Here is a 27,077-nt window from a genome sequence, read left to right on the forward strand (position 1 = left end):
ATTCTTAATTCAGTACAAGCCATTTAAATCCGAGTGGATATTGTCTATTTTCTTGTTATTTACCATGATAAGAATGGCGTGCACACACTATTTCTGTCACAGCAGCTGTATGAAGTATTCCGTTATCCCAGTCAACTTTATTCCTCGTACATGTACATGTATGTGACAATCATTAACGCTAATTAGATTGTGACTCTGAACATTAACCCTTCTAAACATTCCAATCCCTTGCGTATAATTGAAAATCCTAATATCCCAACAGTTATATAGACATGGAATGGAATGGGTTTAGATAAGGCCCAAAATATGTGTTTACTGTAACCTGCTGATATGAAATAGGGTCGGTAGGTCTGGTTTATTTGTCTTTTTAATTAGTGTATTTGCGTATAATTCATTATCATTTGATAACTTGTATATGTTGACAGTTTTAAACAACCCCAATATCTGTTAGGAATGGCATAATTTCCCCGCAACTCTACATCCATTGTTCCTTAATTGGTTGCTTGCATTTTGTTTAACGTCCCACCCAAAATTTTTGTCTTTATATGGAGGCATCACCAGTGCCGGTGAAGGGCTGTAAACTTTAGGCCTATGATCGGCGCTTACGGCCTTTGATTGATTGATTGTTTTGCGTCCTGTCGAAATTGAGATGTCACCAGCTGTAGGTAAATTATTACACATTTAGACCTATGCTTAGCACTCAGGTCTGTAGCCGTGAGGGTTCTTTATCGTGCCAACGCCTGCCGCGAAGCGGGACCTATGCTTTTGAGGTAATATCTAAACAACCTGTGATTCTCACTTGTGAATGCCGAGCGTTTGGCGAAGGAGCAATCACTACATATTTTAAAGTTTCTGAAAAACAAAGGTCCATCCCTTTAATAGATTTGATTTTATCTGCATATTGTCCACTTTTATTTAGCTTGTTTGATAACAATTGAATACATGTATATCTTACTTAATAACGCTAAAATTCTGTGTTCACTTTGCACCGTTGTAGACAAAAGATAACAGTAATTAATATATTTTGACAAATATTATAGGTGTGGTTCTAAATCTCTCCCTATCTGGATCTGTATATGACCTACATCTAATATTATAGGTGTGGTTCTAAATCTCTCCCTATCTGGATCTGTATATGACCTACATCTAACTGGTTAATGATGAAATATCCATGGTATACAAAAAACTCAGAATTGACGATTTGCCTCATAATTGGATTCTTTAGTATAATAGTCATATAGTGTACAGAGACGATACTTAACATCCAACCATATATACAAAACATTACTGTGTCTGGGGGTGATTTATATACATTCTACCTTTCATCCAATCATTATCAATAATTTTGATGAAATGTTATTAAGTATATTATTGCTGTCTATTACTTTTTCGACATCTCCAAAGATTCATAAAATGTCGTAGGTTGTCGATACACATCCTCTTCGTATACTACGAACCACACAATCTTCATATACTGTTATAGGCCGTCTTTTTTCCTCCTCTTCGAATAATAAAAAACACACCATCCTAAAACAAGAGAAACAATAATAGAACACACTTCATGGTTTCGATTTTTCTCCTATTGGTTGTGGTAGCTTGGTGGTGAGGAATCTCGCTTCGTAACCGGGAAGCTCGGGTTTGATTCGCAATTCCAGAACCGCGTTGTGACCGCTTGAGAGGGGATGCCTACTCATCCTACATGTAGGTACCTGATCCAACCTCAGGTGTGTCCAGGGTTCCGTGTGTGCCCAACTCTCTATATTGTATTGCTTATAGGAGCAATGAGATTGATCACTGTTCGTTATCTTCACTTTTCATAGGTAGTGACCGTCCCTTCGCTGAACGCCTGACATGAGAAGTAAGAGTTGGAGGTCTATCGCATATGACTTTATTTGACCTTTAATAAGGTCAGTGTTAGCATGATAAATGATCCTCAATGTCTACACGTGCCATGCAAAGGCGATTTGCGGATTTACCTAAATTATGGTGACATATCTGCGTGAGTGATGCAGGGAAAACAACGAACCGTGATCAATTTCATAAATCCTATAACGAATACAAAATTAAAAGTAGGGCAAACACGGAACTCTGGTCATATCAGCGGTGGGATTAGGTGCTAGGAGGAGGTAAGCAGCACCTGTTGACCGGTTATAGGCGACAGATTAATCCGTAGTTAAAATGAGTAAATAAAAACGGCTTAACGATTGATATGAAACAAAACAGACAGCATATGCATTCTACTTTTTGACACGTTATAATCGCATTAGTCTTTTGCTGTTATAAATATTTTTGGAAAGGTATAGGTGGAAACCTTTTCTTCACCACACACGACAGTTAACTGTGTAATATGAAAATATCTAGCTGGAAAATGAATTAACACCAAAATATAATACATCTATTCATTTAAGAACCTCTTTTCTCAACTGAACAATCAATTTAAATATTGGGCAGGTAGTATTTATCGTTATAACGATCATATGATTTGCAAAATGAGTTTACACGAAAATGATGAAACCCTGGTAACATATACTCCTTTGTTGGTAGCTTGCCTCGAATTGATCATAGCAGATCATGCTTTCACGTATCGAATGCGTTGGGAGACAAACATCACATGCAGAAGATAATTGATGATTGCTACATAAATATGGGAAACTTACGATGGTGAAGATGAAACCATCCCGTTTTTCATAAAGCTGAGGTGTGAGGTTTACCTTTGAATATCTATTTTACGAGAATGATCACTGTTCGTTATCTTGAACTTCCTTGAATATCTATGTTCAATTAAGTATCTAAGTGTGAAGCATGTGTCTTATGTCGAGTTCTGGGGAATATCAATTTGATGTCTTCAACAAAATTAGATAACGAAAATATTTATATTTAGTGATCAATCATTCAAAAAATTACTTTGTCAAACACCTCTCTGATTCCACGTACAAATACTCTGAATTTGAAATAAAAAGTATGCTGCAATTCTTAATTCACCATATCTTCATAGTCTTTGGTAATCAGGTCTTTCAACAGTCTGTTTTAATTTCCATGAGCACGAATTGTGCTCCTTTGATAGCTCAACCGTTTGTATATTCCTATGAAGCAGAATTTGTTCAAAACCTTTTACGTAATATTGAATGATTGAGAATATTTTACTCATATGGAGACGTCACTACTGCTGGTGAAGGGCTGCAAAATTTAGGTTTATGCTCGGCGCCTATGGCCATTGAGCAGGGAGGGACCTTTACCGTGCCACACCTGCTGTGACACGGGACATCGGTTTTTTGCGGTCTCGTCCAATGGACCACCCCATTTAATCGCCTCTTATGATAAGCAAGGGGTACTGAAGACCTATTCTAACCCGGATCCCGAAGGGCTTTTACGTAAGAAGAAAAGATATATAGCAGTGGCGTTCAATTCGACATTTAGATATATCGACGATGTATTATCTATTAATAATAATGATTTTCATTCATACGTCGATTCGATATATCCATGTGAACTCGAAATAACAAAACCACCACAAAGTTGTCCAGTTCCATTTCATTCTTAAAGGCATTTTATCAACTCAACTTTAAGATAAACAGGATGATTTCAGCTTCGCCATCGTCAACTTCCAATATTTATGTAGCAATATTCCATTATCACCTGCATATGGTGTGTTTATCTCCCAACTGATTCGGTAAGAGCTTGATCTGCGTACGGTCAGGCTACCGACAATCAGGTTCATAGTGCAGGTGTTTCAACAGTCTCGTTTAAAGTAAGCATTTCGCAAATTCTGTGGTTGTTATAAGAATCAAGGTTGGTAATACAACCTATCATTGGATCAAATGCTGTTTGACGTGTTTCATGCCAATTATTAAGCCGTTCTTGGCTTAATGGTTTGGACTACGGATAACTCCGTTTGTCATAACAATCTAGTTTGGCAATACAAACAATCATTGCGTCAACTGTTGTCTGACGTGTTTCATACTGATTGTTAGGCCGTTCTTGGTACAATGATTTTAACTACAGATAACTCCGTTTACCTGATCAAGATTTAGGGCTCACGGGGGTTTGACTGGTCGACAGGGGATGTTTACGTATCCTATGCACCTGATCCCACCTCCGGTGTGTCCAGGGATCAGTGTTTGCCCAACTCTATTTTGTATTGTTTGTAGGAGTTCTGAGATGGATCACTGTTCGTTATTTTCACCTTTCATGAATGAAAATAATTGTATTTTTTCTCATGTAGACGCTTTTGAATACATTCAGCCTTATAAGTACACATACTTGATTTCATTCCATATAAACACAAGGATTGTTGGTTGTATATTGTTTAACGTCCCTCTCGAGAATATTTCGCTGATATTAATATGGTAGGGCTAAATAACAAATATATGATATTTTTCGGTTATTAATATATCTATAGGTACTGGATTCGTAGCCACACAGACATAACATTTTGATTTTAAAAGGTGAATGACCAACTTTATTACAAGAACGTATCCTGTAATAGTAACTGATCATTGTTCTAGAACTTGAGTATTGTATGAGTTTCGGAATATAAACATCTTACGAATATATAGGTCTTCAGTACCCCCTTGCTTGTCGCAAGAGGCGAATAAATGGGGCGGTCCTTTGGATAGACCACAAATGCCGAAGTCCAGTGTCACAGGATTTGTGCAAAAAAGGACTCACCCCCCCCCCAGCTCAAAGGCTGTAACGCCAAGCACAGTAAAAAATTTGGCAGCCCTTAACTCGCAATGGTGACGTCTCTACTCTATATGTAACAAAATTTTCTCGAGGGACGTTAAACAATATGCAATCAATCAATTGATCTTCTTAATGCCTTGAATAGTTGATCTGTGGATTACTGACTACGTTGTTTTTACAGACTGGATATTTTAGCAATGACTGAAACCTAGTTGGACTCAAGTGTAAGACAGGATGCTGAAACATGAGTTATTACCAGCAAGCTATGCCTCTTTGTATCTCAAAAGAGCGAACCGACAAAGTGGTGCTATTGCCTTATCGTTCCGGAGAGGAATTGACAAGAAATTGAAGATAACGAAAAGTTCTCAATCTCATAAATCCCATAGAAAATATATAACTAAGGGTAAGAATACTGACCTCTGGACACAGCAGAGGTGGGGCCGAGTGATTATAATAATCCGGAATAGGGATTTGAAAATACCAGTTTTTCAGATTGAAAACATGAACTTTTCTCTATGTCCGGATAGAACATGCATTATATTTTGTGCCATCTGTAGGCTCCCCCATCAAAAATGAATTAATTATGAAATAACTTATTCTTTGACCTATGGAATTCCTATTTCGATCAAATTATTAACATCGCATATGAAGCCATCATTACCAGTGATTTTACATCTTCGTATGGACTCTATGAAGATTCTACACACTTACGGGATTATAACTTGATACCACATATTTCCACATTTAACAATATCTCTCCATAACAATATCTGAATCAACTTTGCTTAAGATCAAACCCTTTGTACACCATCTCAACTTATTTGATGCAGATAGAAACTCGTTCTTTGATCAATATCCCATTCAAGCTGTATTATCGCGTGCAAAAACAAAACTTATTGAGGAAACGTTAACTCCGGATTACTGTTGATTTTGGGGAGTTAGTAAAGGATAGCAATGCATACTGCATTACATCTGTGAGGCATTGCAACTTTAAACTTGCAAACTTTGTAGAAAAACATGCGCCCATAGTGAAACATGTGCTACAGGTGTACTACCACCCAACAACCTGCGATATTGTTTCATGTAATCTGAGACATTCCGTGTGGCACCCAAGTGTACATGATAATAAGGCCCCGATAGAGTTGGAAGGTCTGGTTCATGTAAAATGTAGGTCTCTGGATGTCAAATAATCTTCTGAAACCCAATCAGTACAACACAATTCCAATCCAAACAATGTATCAATCGCACACATCAAAGTCGAAGATGGTATCATCAGTATGACATCCGTTCGTGGTCTTGACGACTATTTCGACAAGTGTATCACCATAGAAAAACAAGTTGCGTCCATCATAAAATCGTGTAATTGCCATTAGTACAACACGGCGAATGAGAAGTTTCATCTTAAAAGACGCTTGAGGACTTTTTTACAGAAATTGTTTGCTTCTTGGTATTAACAAACGTTCTTCGGATAGATTACAGAGGATACAAAAACAACAACTGCAACCCGATTGGTTGCCAACACAAGACAAAGAGATCAACCCAAGTTTCACTTAATTATATCGATTTCCAGTTGAATTCTACCAAACGTATAAAATGCTAGTATACACGTGCTCCGTGCATGGATCTGCTCCGGAGTGTGTATGTCCAGGAACTTATTACACTCCATAAAACAAACCAAACTCTACGATCCGATGGGAGATCGCTACTTAATTTGCTTAGGGTGAGAACCAACACGTATGGTGTAAATGTAAAACCCACACGGCACCAATCACGATGCACCAGACGCGCACCTCGACAAATAACGTCCCCCAGCGATGCCCAACGGAACGTTTGAAACCCGAAGTAACAATGGAATTGTAGAGTTATTATAAGGAAAAACAGTGTGCCAAAAAAGTGGAGTCAAATTCGTCCAAGGATAAGAGCTATGCGTGAGGGAGATAATCCTTAATTTTGAAAAGAATTTCTAAATTTTATAACAGCATTTAAATATGCATCCGTATTTTCAAGCTAGTAACGAGGTACTTAGCTACTGGGCTGTAGAGACCCTCGGGGACTAACAGTCCACCAGCAGAGGCCTCGACCCTGGGTTCATAATGTAAAACCCACACGGCACCAATCCTGATGCACCGGACTCGCACCTCGACAAACAACGTGAAAGGTAATTACATGGTGTAATATAGCAATGCTACAATGCATTGATGGAACAGTCTCCTGGTGTTCGTTCCTTATTCCAAATACTTTTAGTGTTTTAAAAACCAGTTGAAAATCTAATATTTAAGATTAGTTTTTAAGATTCTTCAATCCTGTGAATTTTTACTAATGTTCTATTATCTTACTTTTTATAAACTTGTTTTAAATTTTTCATTTCAAGCTATTCATTCTATTTTTAGAATTATCCACTATATGTTTTATGTCCGGTTGATTCAGAATTCATGCATTTGTAAAGCACTTTCGGGGGTATTTACGTCATACAAGGCACTATATAGATTATTTATCATCAATATTATTATTAGATTGGAAATATACTTTCAAGAGAAACATCATTACTATACTGTACACAAATGAAGATCAAGACGCTTGGACTCTTAACACAGAACTCATCATTCAGATTCATATCATCCAAGTATCTTTCCCACTCAACACAATCAAATATTTCATTTTGCCTCCTAAAATATCTGATAGCATATAACAGAATGTATTGCTAAAATTTTCTGCAAACATTTAAAAAAAATGATGCAATAAAAATCATACAATTTTGGATGAAATCTGTGGTGTTGATCGTTGAATACATATAATTGTACATACCTTGATAAGCTGAGGAAGTCCAGTCCAGAAACTGTGGTTGGGTATTACTTTCACGCCACTGCTTTTCCTAATGAAGATTTGGAACAATACTCCTCCAATCAGATAAACAGAGACCAGGCAAACAAATCTAGTAATGAAAAACATCAACGGAACGTTGAACAATGGATGTATCCCTATACAGATATTTACATCACAGTTATATTCCTAGTATAGATCTACAGAGGAAATCAAATTATAGTACAAGAAATCATTAGCCACTAATTCAGAAATAAAATGTAATCCATGATAAATTCAGGTAGAAGACCTCAGCAGCATCAAATTCATGCATAAGAACTCATTAACCACAGATTAAGGTATATAAACCAATTAATAACAAATTCAGGCGTAAGAACTTATCAATTTCAAATACTTCATGTTATAAGAACTCATAAACCACAGTTTCAAGTACAAGAACACATCTACCACAAATTCTGGTGTCAAAATGCATCAACCTAAAACTGGGCTATAAAAACTAATCAATCACAAATTAGGCTTGCAATTTATCAGAAACTAATTTGGTTATAGAAACTTATCAACCCCAAGATCAGACATAAGAATGCATCAACTCCAAATTTAGTCACGAAAGCTCATCCACATATTGAGGAATAAGAAAGGTGAAGATAATGAACATTGATCAATCTCATAGCTCTTATAAGGAATTCAAAATAAAGAGTTTGGAAAACAAGGACCCCTGGACATACCAGAGGTGGGATCAGGTGCTTAGGAGGAATAAACATCCACTGTGAACTGGTCACACCCACCGTGAGCCCTATATCCTGATCAGGTAAACGGAGTTATCCATAGTCAAAATCAGTGTGCCAAGAACGTCTGTACAATCAGTATGAAAGAAATCAGACTGTATTAGACCAATAGTAGGTTGTATCATTAAAACGACCTTAGCATTTGCGAAATGCTGACTTTATACGAGACTGTTGAAGCCCATGTGACATCACCTTGTTTGTCAGTAACTTGCCTCGATTAAAATACCTAATCATACGTAGAACACGCGTTTACGTATCGAATGAGTTGAGAGATATAAACACAATGTGCAGGTGATAATGGATTATTGCTAAATAAATATAGGGAGTTGACGATCGAGAAGCTGAAATCATCCAGTTTGTCATAAAGTTAAGGCGTTATTTTGCTGTTGATAGTTATTTTCAAGAAAATATTTAGGTACAAAGGAGATAAACACCCTTCACACATTCTGCTATAAGATGCATGTACCATCAACAATATGGTACATGAACAACCACCAACCCGTGGGGATCCAGATCAAATTAAGTCCTCAGTACCCCTTGCTTGTCGTAGTATGCGATTAAATGGGGCGGTCCTTCTGATCAGATAGCAAAACCCAAGGTTCAGTTTCACAGCAGATGTGACACGATAAAGATTCACTCCTGCTCAAAGGCCGTAAGTGATGAGCATAGGCCTAAATTTCCAGCCCTCCATCAGCAATGGGTACGCCTGCATATGAGTTAAAATACTTTATCGGGACGTTAAACAATATATATCTATAATCAATCAATATCAACCACAAATTCAGGTATACTAAAAGGTGAAGATAATGAACAGTCACCAATCTCATAACTTCCATAAGGAATAGAAAATAAAGAATTGGGCAAAGACTGACCCCTGGACATCAGGTTGGATCAGACGTCTAGGAGGAATAAACATCCCCTGTCAACCTGTCTCACTCTCCGTCAGCCTTATATCTTAATCAGGGAACTTATCAACTACAGATTCATGTATATGAATACATAGTCCCCGAGGGTCTCTACAGCCCAGTAGCTAAGTACTTCGTTACTAGCTTGAAAATACGGATGTATATTTAATTGCTGTTATAAAATTTAGAAGTTCATTTCAAAATTAAGGATTATTTCCCTCATGCATAGCTCTTATCCTTGGACGAATTTGGCTCCACTTGTTTGGCACGCTGTTTTTAGCTATATTTAGATCTAAAACTTCATAGTTATTTCGGATTTCAAACATTTCGGTTGAGCATCACTGAAGAGACATTATAAGTTTTACATGTACATCATCCACAAATCCAGATATATGAACTTATCAACCTCAAATTCAGTAGGAACTCAATAACCACTAATTCAAGTCTCAAAAGGCCTCTATAGGCTCTGTTCAAATTATCTAAAGAACAAGGAACGATTATATACATAAAATAACCCAAAATTATCTGTTTTAAATGTGTTGAATTGTTGAATTAAGTTTAATCTGTGTTTTAAGTAAGTTGGATATATGCGAAGTATACTATATCACTTAAATCAAAATTATTGCTTATTTCATAGCAATACCACGTCATGAATAATATCCCCCCCCCCCCGCCTTTTTTCAAAAAGAGCTTGAAACTGTCAAAGTTCATCTACATTATTGCTTAGGAAAATGTGTGAGCATATGTCGAGCAAAATGAAATTTATACATATTGTGTATTAATACGAGACGAAAATGTATTTTAATTTTACTATATCACCTAAATCAAATTATTGCTTATTTCATGAATAAGACTAAAACAACAATTCTGTAGGTCGTAATATTTTGGAAGCTGTAAACATGTTTTGGCGCCATTCTTATAATTACTACGAACATGTCGGATATGACATAGTACTCACATGATTATTAGAATGGTCCCTCCAGACAATCCACTATCGTCATCTCTTGGGCATGCGTATTTGCCTTTGAAAACCAACACCTGTAGAACGAAATATGAAAGTTAACGAACAGTGATCAATCTCATAACTCCTATCAGCAATGCAAAATAGGCACCTGATCCCACCTCTGGTGTGTCCAGGGGTCGGTGTTTGCCCAACTCTCTATTTTGTATTGCTTACAGGAGTTATGAGAATGATCACTGCTCGGTATCTTCACATTCAATATGTCTAAATTTGTGTTGCTTCATTCGGAGCTGGTGAGGTCTCAAAATGAGGTTTTTTCAACAGGACACATATGTAAATAAACAAACAAAAGATTCTTAAATGAACAGATGCATATACATACATAATTTCCTGGACTTGTTTCTACTACTGGTTGGAAAACATCTGGACCTTGGTCACAATCCAGAAGGAGCATTGTCGTTCTGAAAGGAACAGAGATGCAAGACTCGTGATGAGCATGGTACACAAAGACATGTAAGCAGAATATGAAGTTTAATACAGGTTATGATAACGTTCACTCGATTCACAAATATGTGTAGTGCTATAGTTTGAATCAAGAAGAACCATTATGTAAGGGGTGATCGTCTTTTGCGGCTTTTTCTAGTTTTTCTAAGCTAATCTATCTGCACTGAAGACCAGTGATATATAAAGTATATTCAATTTGTTGTTGGATATAAAATTCATATTACGCAGTGTGACACAGGAATGAGAATATATAAAAAAAAATAATCCTTTCTCACTAGTGAAATGAATCATACATCGAAGAAGAAAATATTGAATTTTCTGTTTATTACAATTTTTCATTTTTTCCCCTTAAAGTAATTCCAACTTCCTGTGATGTCATCAGATTTTGCAAAATGAATGATTTATTTAGATTTATGCATAAATTTTGTTGGAGCCTTTTCAGATAGCCATTATAAAAAATCTTGTTAAAATAAACGATATAAAAAGTCTAAATTATAGATGAATAATCAACAATACGTTTCAAAATATTGAATCCAAGGGCAACAACTCTGTTTTCATTGATTTCTTTATCAAGTTTATTATGCGATAGATTTCCTTTATTTTTTACAGACATTTTGTATATTTTTGTGAAGAAACATTTTCATGAAATTGTTACGAATGTTATTTCGGTACAAAACAGTATACATGTTATTTATAGAACACACTGTTTACAAGTCATGTAGCAATGAGATGAAAATGTAGAAGACGATGATATAGTCGTGATGTTTATAACAATATGAAAAATATGGGGTTATTTCGAAGATAATAATAATAATAATGATTGGTTTTGTATAGCGCTTTTCCCAGCTTATGCTGCTCAAAGCGCTTTACAATGCATCATTACCCTGGCAGACCTTATATCAATCTAGAACTGTCTCAGCCTCCTAGGAAGCATACAGTGCAAGCTGACATTACAAGCGCTAGACCATAATATAATGCACTGTATATAGCCAGATATCCCTTTTACACTTGGATAGAGTGAGGAAATTCATGTAAAGTGCCTTTCCCAAGGACACAACATCGGCCCTGTCGCGGCCAGGACTCGAACCCACGACCTTTTGGTCGAAAGTCTGTCGGCCTAACAACTAGGCTACTGACGCCATACTTTGGCGTGGAAAACGCTTGAATCTGCATTGATCACGTATTGAAACCATTGGGTCTCTTTCAAAGTTCCATTGAATGACGGTTGGTCCAGTATTGAACACGTGTCGGAATCTATGGGAATCTTCTAAAATTGTCTTGTACCGCGTTTGACTCATAGACGTTAGGGTCATGGTTAATGTAAATCAAAATTATGAAGCTATCGAGGAAAGTAACGATCATTGTATTATTGATGTTTCTGGTCAGTGTTTGACATTAATGTTTGTCCATTGACCTGAGATGGACCAATAATTGGGAGGGTAGTTAAATTTCATATTCTGTTAAATTATAATCATGTTTGGTTCATGGATAATTTGAACTGTCATTTTTTCCCCCGATCCATGATGTGGACTTTTACTTTTTTGTAATCTATTTTACTTAATACATATATATTAATATGCTATAAAAATAATTTCATAAACGTTCGAAAATTCACTTCATCCACGGTATAATAAAACGAAGAAATGCTTAAACTACCTTATTCCCTTCCGTGCCCCACGAGAAGTAAATCACGAAGAAGCAGACACATATAGCGACCTAGTTTGCCAATACAACCTATCATTAGGTCAAATGCTGCCTGATGTGTTTTATACCGATTGTTATGCCGTTTTTGGCACACTGATTTTGACTACGGATAACTCCAATTTCCTGATCAAGATATAGGGCTCACGGTGGGTATGACCGGTCGATAGGGGGTGCTTACTCCTCCTAGACACCTGATCCCACCTCTGGTATTTCCAGGGTCCGTGTTGGCCCAACTCTCCAATCTATATTGCTTATAGGAGTTATGAAATTGATCACTGTTCATTATCTTCACCTTTTATAGATCGCTATAAACGATCATATAATTTGCAAAATGCTGACTTTAAAACAAGAATGTTGTTAGAACCCCTGCACCATCACCGTGTTTATCAGTACCCTGTTTTGATTTGAAAACTGATCATACGCAAAACAAGCTCAGTTTAGAGTTATAAACAACATATGCAGGTGATAATGGGATATTGCTACATAAATATGGGAAGTTGACGATGGAGAAACTGAAATCATCCCGTTTGTCATAAACTTGAGTTGTTATTTTGCCGTCAATATCTATTTTCATTAGAATATCTAAGTATGAGGCAGAAGTGGACGACTCTGCGGAGCCCTTTATTTCGAGTTCACTGGAGTATATTGAATCGACATATGAATGAAAATTGTTATGAATATTGTTAATAGATAACACATCGTTGATATATCTAAATGTCGAATTGAAGGCCACAGCAATAGTTTTTAAATAGATTCTGCTTCATAAGAATATAAAAACAGGTCAGCTAACAACGGATCACAATTCGTGCTCATGGGGATTCGAACACACTGTTGCAAGACCTGATCACCAAAGACCACGAAGATATTGTCAATGAGGAATTCCAGCATATTTTGTATTTCATATTCATAGTACTTTAACGTGGAACCGAGTGGTGTTTGACAAAGTGATGTTTTTGGATGACTGATCGCTAGATATGAATATTTGTTGTTTTGTACACAGAGCCGACTCTAAATAGAATCTACTTACTTTACTTACATAGTTGTTCAAAATTCGCCCTACCAATCACGGAAGTTATGAAAGGCGAACATAACGAACAGTCATCAGTCGCATAACTCCTATACGCAATACAAAACATATTTGAATTGATATAGGCCGATCCGGATTGATCAGAGAATTCCAAATGAAGCGCGGTCTATCGAAATGCAAGAGAATATCGAATTCGTGTCTAGTAATTATAGCGGTCATTTTCATCTATGAACAATGAAAATATCGTTCCATTGTCAAAATGGTAAATAATCATTATTTTCAATATGAAATAATGCAGAAAATTTTAGAGTATGAGATTCATGGCCCATATACATGTAGATCACAAAGAAATACTTCAAATCAATGAAATATGAGAAACGAAGATTATTACAATTTCATTTGAAATTTGTATATTTATATATGCTGTATTTCACAGGGCTCGTCCTCTATTACCAACGTTTATTTTCTGTTCTTTGCATGTGCAAATAACAATATTTAGATAATGGTATATCGACGACGTATATTATCATTAACAATAATACGTTTCATTCATAATTATGTCGATTCGATATATCATTGCGAATTCAAAATAAAAGACACCACAGAGTCGTCCACTTTTTCGCTTGTCGAGAATTTTAGACATAATTTTGTGAGGTGATCGTCTCTTCTCCCCTCCCCCATTTTGAAAAACGATGCTATGTGGGGATGAAACCATAATTTATAGCACAACAGTGACAACGCTCTGATAGTTTCAAGCGCATTCGGTATCCTTTGGCATTTCGATAGGCCGCGCTTCACTCGGCACTCTGATTAGTTCGGGACAGTCAATATCGTTTCAGATATACCGGTATTTAAACTTCTGTGATTGGGAGAGCGGATTTTGAGCATCTGAGTGGCAAATATAGGTAGTAGATCTCTACAGCCCAGTAGCTAAGTACTTCGTTACGAGCTTGAAAATACGGATGCTTATTTAATTGCTGGGATAACATTCAGAAATTAAGGATTATCTCCCCCATGCATAGCTCTTATCCTTGGATGAATTTTGCTGCAGTTTTTTTTGGCACTCTAGTTTTCCTTTTAGCTCTTATAAGTTTATTGTTATTTCGATTTTCCAAAATTCTGGGTTTATCATCACTGAAGAGACATTATTTGTCGAAATGCGCATCTGGTGCATCAAAATTGGTACCGTATACGTTTTACATGTTTATGAATGGTTTTATTTGATGTTTTATTTGGACACTCCTCATTTGTCGATGGATAAGCAGTGAATTTTGTTGCTTTTTGGTGATTCACTTCTGGTGGGGTACGGAGGACTATGTACATATAGTTGCCAGCCTTGTTTCATTTAGTATACGATTAGTGAAGTCAATTTTCAATGTTTATAGCACACCAGTATGTATACTAGCGGAAAAAAGAAATTGCGCATTATAAAATGTAGTATTTTTCTATATTTATAAAATCTAAATAATCGATAAAGGTGATGTTTTCGAACATTATCGGATAGTACCCAACTCAGATGCACGGAGTTTGTCATGGTTACTGAACACATGTTGTTATTGAAGTGTTCGTACCCACGAGTTTTACAGACCAATAATGTTTGGAGTAAGAAGTGTAATAGGTTTGTTTGGACACTATTCGTTAAGGAAAACACTTTAGTTTTGACAAAATTTACCCTTCTGTCATGCCATGACTCAGCGAAAACCAACGTAATCGTACTGTTGGGATGCTTCAAGCTGGAATGGCACAAAATATCGTAGCAAGACACTTTGGAGTTCATCGCAACACCATCCAGTCATTATGGATACGTTTTCAACAATCTGGTAACACTCGGGATCGACCACGTCCTGGGAGTCCTCATGTGACGTTGTGTCGACAGGACAACTACATTAGACTTGTGCACCTGAGAAACCGTCCCCAGACAGCAAGGTTGACTGCCCGTAGCATTTCTGGACTTCGACCAATCAGTCCAAGAACTGTGCATAATCGTCTGCGCAATAACATCAGACCAAGACATCCAGCGGTGCGCCCAATACTGCTTCAACGTCATTGTATCGCTAGACTAGCGTGGTGTAGACGACATCTGCGATTCAGACTGGGCCAATATTCTGTTCACTGATGAATCCAGATTTCACGGCCGTTATAGAGTGTATCGTTGCGTTGCGGAGCGGTACCAGGATGCTTGTGTTGTGCAACGCCGACAATTCAGTGGAGGTAGCGTTATGGTGTGGGGTGGAATAACAGCACGTGGAAGGACCCTCTACAAATTGTCACAATGGAAATCTCACCGGCGTACGCTATCGAGACGAAATTATTCAGCGCCATGTGATACCCTTCATACAGAGACAGCAAAATCACATCACTCTGCAGCAAGACAACACAAGGCCACATGTTGCACGTGTAGTCAGGGACTTTATTGTTAAACAGAATGTCGATGTCTTGCCTTGGCCAGCTGTTTCCCCAATTTATCGCCGATCGAGCACGTCTGGGATGAAATAGAACGACGTCTACGCCATTTACCAAATCAGCCAGTGACCTTGACTGATACCTGGCTATAGACACAGTGAAAGATATTGTTAGAACGTTAGTGCTCTAGCGCTTGTAATGACAGTTTGCACTGTATGCTTCCTAGGAGGCTGAGAAAGTTCTAGATTGATATAAGATTTGCCGGGGTAATAATGTACATTGACTATTGTAAAACGCTTTGAGCAGCATACGCTGGAAAAGGCGTTATATAAAACCAATTATTATTATTATTATTAGGTAGTCTCTGCTTTTTTATAGTATAAAACCATTATTGGTATATAACACTTACACGACCTACATGTACATGTATATGTCACTTCATATTCATAAAGCACCGGGACCTCCGGGGCCGAGTGGTTAGATCATCGCGCTCAAAATCGCACGGCCTCTCACCTCTGTCGGCTCGGGTTCGAATCCCGCTCGCGCCGGTAAGTGAGAAAGTTTCCCAGTTTACTTTCGAAAGGTCGGTGATCTCTTCCTAGATACATTGTATTTGGGTTCTCTCTTTCACCAATGAAAACTGGGCGCCACCAGATAACTGAAAAATTGTTGAGTGTGGCGGAAAACATCAAATCAAATCAAATCATAAAGCACCTTTTGGGAATGTTACATCGGTGGAGTAAATTGAAAAATAAATAAATGAATAAAATACTTCAAATTCAAATATAAACGTTACGTAATATTTGTTAGGAATAGGGAGAAAAAATTCTGCCAAACAAAGAAAACCAAAAAGATAAGTCCGCATATGTATGGAGCACTTTTTCCGTGATCCGGATCGCGGCCGCGGGGTTTTCTGAAAGTGTGCACGGGCAACACACGTGTTTCCGTTTCAACGAAAACAACACAGCGAACGCTTGTAGAACTTATATATACATCTTGAAAACGACCTGATGTCAGATGAAAAAGATGCCATGGATCCCCTGTTGCAGGATGACCCAAAGGATCATGCATTCAGTATAAACATGTAAGTTGATGTAGCCACTTACACATGTAGATGGACAAAGGGAAAACACGTTTGCGGTTCTGTCATGTTATGAAAACTTCACGATTAATTAACCGCGATTTGATGCCATAATTCGTCGTTTCATGAAAGAAAATATTTATATTTTATGATATCTAAACCAAGTGTATAACACCCAATTGTTTATCAAAAGGTGAACATATTTTACATCAATTAATCTGTCCCGGTCAGGCATTAATCAGTGTTTTTCTTTCTCCTTACCTGACGCGCAAGTATAAGAAGGGGATGGATATTTAGTGTACAATGAGAAGGGGGTGAGTGGATTTATTCAGACTGGGCATTCATGGCCGGTGGTGCGGATACTATTTTCCAAGATGTTTATTTATAAAAAAAAAATGAAAAGAAAACAATCTGTTAGGAAAACACATTAATATATTACCGTAATAAGGCTAATGAAAAATCAAACAAATTTCTCTTTTATCTTAATGCATATATTTTATATACACTTAGTAGCTTATGACCATAAGTTACATGTGATCCATCTATGCTGGTACAGGTATGTTATGAGCTGATGGGCATGTGCCCCCTTCTTCCCTAGAATTTCTCCAATTTCGACTAAATCCACACCCCATCAAAGTACCATGCAAGGAGATTTAGACACTGTGTACAAATTATAAAGTACCAATTCAATTCTACTTTAAATCTGGGACCATTCACCTTTCCTCAGAGTTATAGTATTTTTGTTGGAACTTGTAAGTTCTAACCTGAATATCTTCAGTATTTGCCCCTATGTATATGCTAGGCATGATATTGACACCTACATGATGCATATCGTTTTATTACGCACTCTCGTACCCTCTCAATGTATTATAAATATTTCTTTCATTTTTAACACATGTATAAAATCCCTTACCAAATGTCACTTCAAATATAGGACATATATATCTTTAAAAAACTTGGACCAGTCCTTTTGTGCGAAACTGTCCCTTGCTACGATGAAACATATTTTGCTTTAAAACATAAACCAATGATTCTTAATTGAATTTTTTCATCTTTAAAAAGGTTATTGACATTCCAATCTTTAGTGAGAAGTTATCAGGTATCTTTCGCTAGTGGCAGTCTGCTGGTACATTTAGACATGTATTGGAAGGATGTTGATATGGAGGACATGGGGACACCTGATCCAAGACATTCGGAGCGACAGACTGACATTCAGTTGGTATGACTGTTTGAGGTTGAATATCGTGTTAAATTCATATACCTTTGGTTAACATTGAAGTAAATTCGGATAATACATTCACAAATGGAATCATGGTGTTATGGTACACTGATATGCGTGTACCATTTTACTGTTTATCGGTGCATTACTATAGGTATTACATACATACAAAAAGAGACAAAACACGGAAAATCATTATTCTGTTTCTAATTATAAGGTATGGCAGTGTTCTAAAGCTGACAAATAAGGTATGATGGCCAATACTAATTCTATTTGCAATTTCCTTTCAGATATAAGACCCGATTTTTCAGAGAATTGCAGATTTCATGAAGCTGTTTTGACAGAAAATTAGGTTTTCTCCATCTGTGTCGCCATCAACCATTATACTGAGATGGTCATTTCTAGGGGGAAGGATTGCGATATGCTTCCCAAGGAAGTTCACAGCCTCCCACTGAAGAGGAACTGTACAGGTATTACTAGTTTTAAAGCATCGTTATTGTGACAGTGATTTCCAGTTTAAAACAAATAATAAAATGCATTATAATAAGATTACCTTTACCAAAATTAATCTGGCTGTGCATCTTACACGTTCATGAAATGTGTACTACAATAACATATACCTCTGATAAAATTTTATTGCATTACATTCAGAGGGCCTTGATTAAGAAAACATTTACAGAGCCAATTGAGGATTCAAAAGCTCTGACAATACATTTATTGAGTAGTTAGGGCTAAGTATTCAAAAATATTTTCCAGAATTTTTTGGCATTATCTTATTCATGTCTGCTGTAAAGTTCCAGTCGATAGACAGATATGGTCAATACCATGGAACAACCCAGTAACAAGAATTATGTTTTAAAATATGTTTTAAGAGGTTGAATATAAGAAGAACGTTGTTGTTAAATATGATGCAAGTACATTTAAATTTAGTGATTGAAAGTAAGTACTTGAACATTCGTATACATTGAACTTGGGGAGGAAAACGGGTATTACTTTTTGATAACATTTGATATGGGGTTGTTGCTTAGGAACCAAATATATTTGAATACACAAAATTGAATTAGTTTAGATTAACAGTAAAGATTTTTATTTTAATGTTGCAATATGTATTCATAATATAATGGAAAAACATCATATTATTAGAAAATGATGTATATGTTCAAGGCTTGGATCGAATTACAGAACACTTGTACTGAGTCTTACGTTACTGCAGATTCACCTTTGTTTTACAACCCTATGATCCATATTAGTAAGAAAATGTATTTTAATAAACATTTAATCGACAATAATATCAGACACATTAATGATATTATTGAGGAAGATGGTACTTTCTGTTAGCTATGAAAGTTTCAGTGATACTTATCCAAATGTAAAAATTAACTTCTTGGAATATGCAAGTACAGTGTATTATCCATGCTATAAAAACTTGGATTAAATAGTCAGGTACAGACACTAACTTTAAAGGGTTACCAAATCCTTTTATTTGAAGAACAATTTACAATGTACTAAAGTGTAAAAAATCAACAACAAAAAATTATGAATTTTTAAACAAAAACTCTTCGGTGACTGCAGCTGGAATAAGATGGAGTCAGCGTTTGGATATTGATGACAGAGAATGGAGAATGTTGAATATACTACCTTTCAAAATAACTAAAAATGGCAAACTCCGATGGTTTCAATATAGAATAATTAACCGAATTTTAGCAACAAATTCGTTTTTATTCAAAATTAAAAAAGTAAATTGTAAGATGTGTATGTTTTGTCACAGAGAGAAAGAGATTGATTGATGTTTTCCGCCACACTTAACAATTTTTCAGTTATCTGGTGGCGCCCAGTTTTTATTAGTGGAAGAGAGAACCCAGATACAATGTACCTGGGAAGAGATCATCGACCTTCCGAAAGTAAATTGGGAAACTTTCTCACTTACTGGCGCGAGCGGGATTCGAACCCGCGCTGACAGAGGTGAGAGTCTGTGTGATTTTGAGCGCGATGCTCTAATCACAGGGCCACGAAGGCCCCCTCAGAGAGGAAGAAACAATAGAACATATACTTTGGGAATGTGATTGTGTTCAAGCATTCCTAGATGAATTTCAACTTTATATAGAAGATAAAACAAACTTTCAAATAGTTTTTACCAAAAAATGTTTCATTTTAAGTATTCCTGGTAAAAAGTTTTGTATGCAAAATACTCTTATCCTTTGGTTGAAATACTGTATTTCTACAGCAAGATGTACTGAGGAATCATTGAACATTCGTTTTGCAATATGCTACTTAAAACTCTTTTATGAAACTCAAAAATTCCTATTTTACAAAAATGGTGACAACAAAAAGTTTGATATCCATTGGAACAGATGGAGCCTGATCTAAAACACCTGTCTGTATTCCTACATGATCCTTGGTATGTATATATTGAACATGTACATTGTATTATGATATATACAGATTGTTTACAAAAATAAGAAAAAAAAAATGATGGACATGTATATAAAGTACGAAATTTTCATTTTATGACCTTTGGCCGTAATTCTCTTCATCATATTTTTTGCTAAAAACTTTTAAAATGATTAAGATCTATTTAACGATTATATTTTTTAATTAATATGACATTTACAAATTATCATGCAATGTGATTATGTTTGAATTGTGTTGAATGGATGCAGAGAGGCAAATTAAGGTCAAAATTGTACTATGAGTGTTGTTACTTAGCAACCAAAAATATTTGTTTGTTAATAAATTGATTACTTTACTTGTGATGTTGTTGTAGTATACGTGTATTAAAAGACAAACCACCTCGTACATTAAGAAATTTCTATTTTGACTCTTATCTAGTAAGAGGTGTCGTAATATATATATTTCAGAGAAAAAAGATTGCAAAAATGTGCACTTATATGACCTTTGACCCCATAGATCTCTTTGAGGTTATGGAATACCATGACACATTTTATAAATATTTGTTCCCTATCCAATACCTAACAAACTTATGCCATATGCCTACCCGAAGTCGTGATACATGCAGAATTAAATCGATTTAAAAACATTGTCATTTAGTCTTTAAAACCCCTTATAACGTGCCAGTAGAGAAAAGATTAAGCAATATAGATTACAATAAACTTATATAAAGTCTATATCATTGAGTGGGAGGAAAATGCCAAGATGGCAGTTCGAATTTCCTCTATGATTTACAGTAATCATGACCTGAGTGTCTGTGCTTTGACTCTGTACTGACCAAGCATGAGAATAAAAGATAAATGGTGAGTTCGGTACAGCATCCTCAGTAGTGAATATTACGGATGTATACAAGCAGGCAAGGACCTACTTTTACGTATCAAAAGATCTAAACATTACCTCAAGTCATTTGTATAAGTGTCTGCCTGGTATGTTATGATGTACATTTGGCTTGAGCTGTCGTAACTAAAAACAGCACTGTCTTGAGAACCACAATTGTACTGCTGACCTGCGTGGGTTTGGCACACCTATATATATATATATATATATATATATATATATATATATATATATATACATATATATATATATATATATATTTCATCATGAACTAGAACAAAAGGTAAGTTGGTGTAAATCAACATTTATTAAGAATATTGATTGGACTCGATTCTTCATTTAGTTAATAGAATCTGATCTAATGGGAACCTACGGATCTTATATAATTTCAATGATTAAAAATACAGTTATATGACTATATTACAGATATTTCTGCGATTATGTTCATATAAAAACTTAATCACAATTTACCGCTGCATTGGTACATGATCCTTCAGAGAACGGCTCGCATGGATTCCAAGAATAGAGATCCACTCCCCCACTGTCGAGGACGTCAAGATATCTAAAACAGGCATCATACAATTAATAATGCAGTTGTCCAAGAAGACATGCACATTATTTTCACTCTTGCTTTTCCTGTATGTAATCGACTTAAAGATTTATATCAATAAAGATTTATATCAATAAAGATTTGATCAATGGACGGTTTCATTCAGTCATGTCTATCGAAGAATTTGTGATAATGAATGATATGTTCACTTAAAATGTTGTGTTTTTCATTAGATATTTCAATGATTATCTAGTCACAAAGAATGAGGTATGGAATGCCAGAGTTTTTTGACCGTATATGGATTTTTCGATTTTCAAAATTGCGGAATATAAATTGATATTTGATGCATCGGGCGGATCATCCTCTTTTAGAACTGGGAGCAGTATACTTTTACAAGTACGGGCCAAAAACAGAGCAGATATGGACCTCGCAAGTTCGGTTTTTTTTATGAAAAGTGAAGATAACGAACAGGGATCAAAATAAAGAGTTGTGCAAACACGGACTCCTGGACATACCAAAGATGGGATCAGGTGCCTGTCGACCGGTCACACCCGCCGTGAGCTCTTTGTCTTGATCTAGTAAACGGATCAATCCGTAGTCATAATCAGTGTGATATCTTCAGCCTGTTTTTTTTTTTGGCCTGAGCCATTGATGCATTGCAGCTACTGTACTACAATTGTTATGGGAGCCTTACCCTAGCTCTTTATGGTGTTTTATGTATGTTGAAATATGTTTTACACTAAGACGAAAGTTACATTAACGCCGTCTTTCTATGAGGTTAGATAACAATTTCCACTCACGTGGTTCCGCGTCAATGTACGTATAGCGATTTCACAAACATCATCTGAATAGGCTTAAACCTTTTACTTTTACTTTCCACTTACAAACTATTCTTTGTGATAAGTAATGTTAAAAAATCAATTTTGCGCTAGAAGTGATGACAGATGTACCTTTTTCTTTGTATCATAGCTTGGCGTGCTTTCTTTTGTTAAAAGTGTGGGTTATCTGTACATTGCCCACACTTTTCTTCAAATCCCGCCCACGTTCTCAAAAAAAAAACAACAATATCACTGTCCACTGTATGAAGTTCCCCCAGATCAAAATTGCAGATATCAAACACGGATAACTGACGCAGACTAAGTTCTCCGAAAAAATATTCGCACTGAATCTCACTTGAAGCTTGAGACACGATAATATCGTCAATGGTTTCGTCCCAAAGACTTTCTATTTCCATATTCTCCTCAAGTCGAGAAACACGTGTACGTAGAAATACGGTTATCGTTTATAAAGAGTTTTATAAAAGACCCAGTCTCGTGATAAGAACGCATTTGAGAGATAAACTTGTTTTGCAGAGTGAACAGCGGCGGCTAATCAGGCTTGTGTTTCTTTTATGGTTTCGCACCTTACAATTCTTTTTTTTAATCTATTGTATATACATGTAAATGTTTTTCAGCCAATATAGGCTAAATATGTATTACAATGAAGGATATCAAATAGGATTTTTAAAAGAATAATCACCATTATCAATTAGATATTGCTGAATTGTTAAACAGAAAAATGCACAAATATGGGTTCTTAGAATTTTAATTGTATTTAATTTCAATTCTTGGAAGCAAATACCGGTACTAGAAGTCGGAGAATGAGTAAATATGAAATAAAAATATCAAAACCAACAGTCCAAACATTTATATGCATTTCAAAAACTGCTTTTAAAAACAATTGATGTTCATACATTTTTCGGTGATATAAAGTCCTTTTAATAGAAATATATGGTGTAAAAAGTGTGATGTAAAGACCAAAAAATTTCATCATATTGTAAACAGGCGACCACGTTTCCGAAAGCTATAATGAATAATAGTAAACTATGGTACAAGTCATTTACCCCATATAATATTGTTGATTATGTTCAGATACCCGATGGGCGTGGTCATAATGACACTCGGGAGCTACGCTCTCTCGTGTCAATATGACCAAACCCATCGGGTATCTGCACATAACCAACAATATTATATGGGGTAACTATTACTTAAACCATTCCAATGATATGCCACTTGATATCTGATTTTAAACCTTGATACAGTTTACTCAATGCCATGTCTGAACGCCCACTCGCACTGCTGTGGTAACCATTCCACATTCGCGATTTTTATATCTCTCTTGTAAAAATTACACATGATAAAGATGGATATTTCAAAACATTGTTGTCCAACTTTCCATTTTGTATTCCTTATAAGAGTTATGAGATTAATAACTGTTATCTACATCCTTCATTTAATGAAACAAATAGCAAATAATTACAGAAATTTGATGGAGACCCCTTTGATTATATAACTGGGTACCCTGTATTACTTAGAGACGTTTAGGAAGTAAGAAAAAAGTATGATTTGAAGATATTTAATTCATTTTTAGTACACTATCCATCCTGAACTTCAGCTTGACGATTGCGCTGATAGAGGGATACTGGTGATAATCTTATCCCTGTACAATCAAACCACATTGGTGTGCACTCATCTGACCTTTTGATGTTATTATCAATATATAACCTACCAAAATCATCAAATGTTAATCGAAAACATTAAATCGCCTTAGCGCGACTGCAACATCACAGAATGAAGACTTATTCCTTGTGTTTGGTATAACATATTGTTAATGATTTCTCTCTGAAAATTAGCATCAACTTCGCGATATATACTACCAACGGATGTACTATCGTGACGATAATTACTGCTTAAAGAGAAAATAAATCTTTAGGGATGCCTGCAGAAAGTGCCGTCACGCGACCTTCTGTGGTGCACGCATACAATTCAGAAGCGACATTTAAAATCGTACTTGCCTAACATCTAATCTACGCATTCTACATGTTATAAAAATTGAAAATTTCAAATATGATGCTAACAAAACTCAAACTTTCACTCTATTATGGATTTTTTTTATCAGCCATTAGGGGAACTACTTTTCCCAATGATAGATGCGTATTCACGTTTACACGGGTTCGTTTTCTCGATAGTATCATTGCAATTTATGGTATATGTATTTTTTCCTTAAAAATATGTATTTTGTAGATAATATATGTGCATTCACAGGCATGATGAGAGCGTATAGATATTATGTTCCCTCCCGTTCTCAATGACGAAAATGAATACTAGTATACAACCTATAAATTCTCCAAAATGATCGATTTCCTCGCCGACCACTTTAGTAAGTCGTTCTGAATCGTCAGTTTCTACTTTCTGTTGAGATAACCACTTTTAAAAATTAATATATGCAAATGTTTACAAACAATTAATGTTACTGTAAAGAAAGGGGGCGCTACCCTCAATTATTTCGTCAGACTAATGTTGTTCTTTCATCCAAATCACATGCCACCCCGACATCACGTAAGGTTCGAATCCCGCAACGGTTTTATTTGTTCTCGTATTACTTTCTACTAAAATTCATTTTTTGTAGTGAAGATATTTTGAAGCTTTCTATTTCGACATACCATTACACATGACACATGTACATAGTATTTGCCTTCCAACGATAACATTTTTCTCTGATGAGGCATACATCCTTACACTTACAATTTTGCTGTCTTTTGAAATACATGTATTCTAAATATTTCATAAATTATTGATCTATGTATTTTCAACCGTGAACTTTGATTAATAACTTTCAGTTGTGTAGTTGTCAAGAAAATCATTATTAGTACATATTAACGTCCATATTTACTACTTACTTATGAACACATGGTCACAAAATTAAAGATACGCTCAAACTATACAGATGTCTATTATAACGAACCACAGTCATCACACATGATTCATCACGTGAATGGGTGAAGTAATGATACTTACGCGGGTCCATTGGATTTCGCCAACGGTTTTAAGTCAATCACTTTACCGTCGTCCAGTTTACATTTACATGAATTCACCTTTTTACACGTGTTTTGTGCAGTTATGCAAAAGAATAACGTAAATAAAGACAATAAAATCACCCCGGATTTCATGGCCGTAATGGATATGTCAATCTCGCTCAGTGATAATACCGTAAACCCTAGTAGGTATCTCTGATTAAACAATGACCATTGGTATTGTTTATCGTAAAATAGATAGGCGGATCTACAGACCTAGTAACAGTTAACTTTCACGAGTACAGATATCTGATCAAATATATAATTATTCAAATAACTATTTGTAAGTCTCATGTATGACACTATATGGATGAAATATGTTAAATTTATACTTCTTCCTTTAGTATCACAATATAACTGTCGTTTTCGGTACACATACAATTGCGGAATGCTATTACTATATTCCTCCGGCGTCAGTGCATATTCAGTTAATAAATTTGCATTTAAATGAGTTTTTATTTAAAAATGTATGTTAGTGTTAAAAGAGAATATTAAAGTTTTTATCATCTTTATTATTCAGAGGAAATGCTATAGCAAATGTTATGGATTGATTCATCTTTAATACTATAGATTGTTTAAAAAAATAAAGAGATATACATTTTTGTAAAAGATAAATCACGTTTCCTTAAATGCATGATTTTTTAATTCGACTGCTACGTAAGTCTGTGTAAGACTACTCTGAATGTCTAAATGGGACAAAGTGCACTCCAAGTCAGTTGAAACAATTTTTAAAAAAAATGAAATACATCGTCTGTTTCAATATGTAAATGTAGGAAATAAAAAATATTATTGAAAAAAAAATCCTGTATTCTCAGAAGAAATAAATACAATATCAGATTTGCAAGTTATATCCTCCATGCAAGGTAAAGATAATGAACAATGATCAATACAAGGTGAAGATAACGAACAGTGATCAATCTCATCAATCCTATAAACAACACAAAATAAAGAGTTGAGTTAACACGGACCCCTGGATACACCAGAGGTGGGATTGGGTGCCTAGGAGGAGTAAGCATCCCCTGTTGACCGGTCACACCCGCCGTAAGCCCTATATCTTGATCAGGTAAACATAGTTACATGTATTTGTAGTCAAAATCAGTTATGTACAAGACGATACGGTACTTGTTGCTGAATAACAAAAATGAATTACAAACATATCTTGATACTTTTTTATGAAACTAAAATCATATTTTTTAAAGATGTCGCTTTGTTAATGAAAACTTATGTTGAAGGAAGGAACGTTGAAATTGTGAACTAC

At 35.7% G+C, this 27,077-nt stretch overlaps 1 protein-coding gene across 1 annotated transcript; it reads right to left on the reverse strand.

Moving 5' to 3' along the window:
- Positions 1-358: 358 nt before the first annotated feature.
- On the reverse strand, positions 359-25,968 carry LOC125666074 (cation-dependent mannose-6-phosphate receptor-like). The gene is made up of 7 exons (XM_048899196.2): positions 25,764-25,968; positions 21,849-21,939; positions 21,438-21,565; positions 10,537-10,615; positions 10,152-10,231; positions 7,489-7,615; positions 359-1,527 (listed from the first exon to the last, which is right to left on the reverse strand). The coding sequence occupies exons 1-7, from the start codon at positions 25,913-25,915 to the stop codon at positions 1,468-1,470; spliced, it is 717 nt and encodes a 238-aa protein (XP_048755153.1). The 5' UTR covers positions 25,916-25,968; the 3' UTR covers positions 359-1,467.
- Between the last annotated feature and the right edge of the window lie 1,109 nt (positions 25,969-27,077).

Source organism: Ostrea edulis, chromosome 10 (assembly GCF_947568905.1).
Source record: "Ostrea edulis chromosome 10, xbOstEdul1.1, whole genome shotgun sequence".
Lineage (NCBI taxonomy): Eukaryota > Metazoa > Mollusca > Bivalvia > Ostreida > Ostreidae > Ostrea > Ostrea edulis.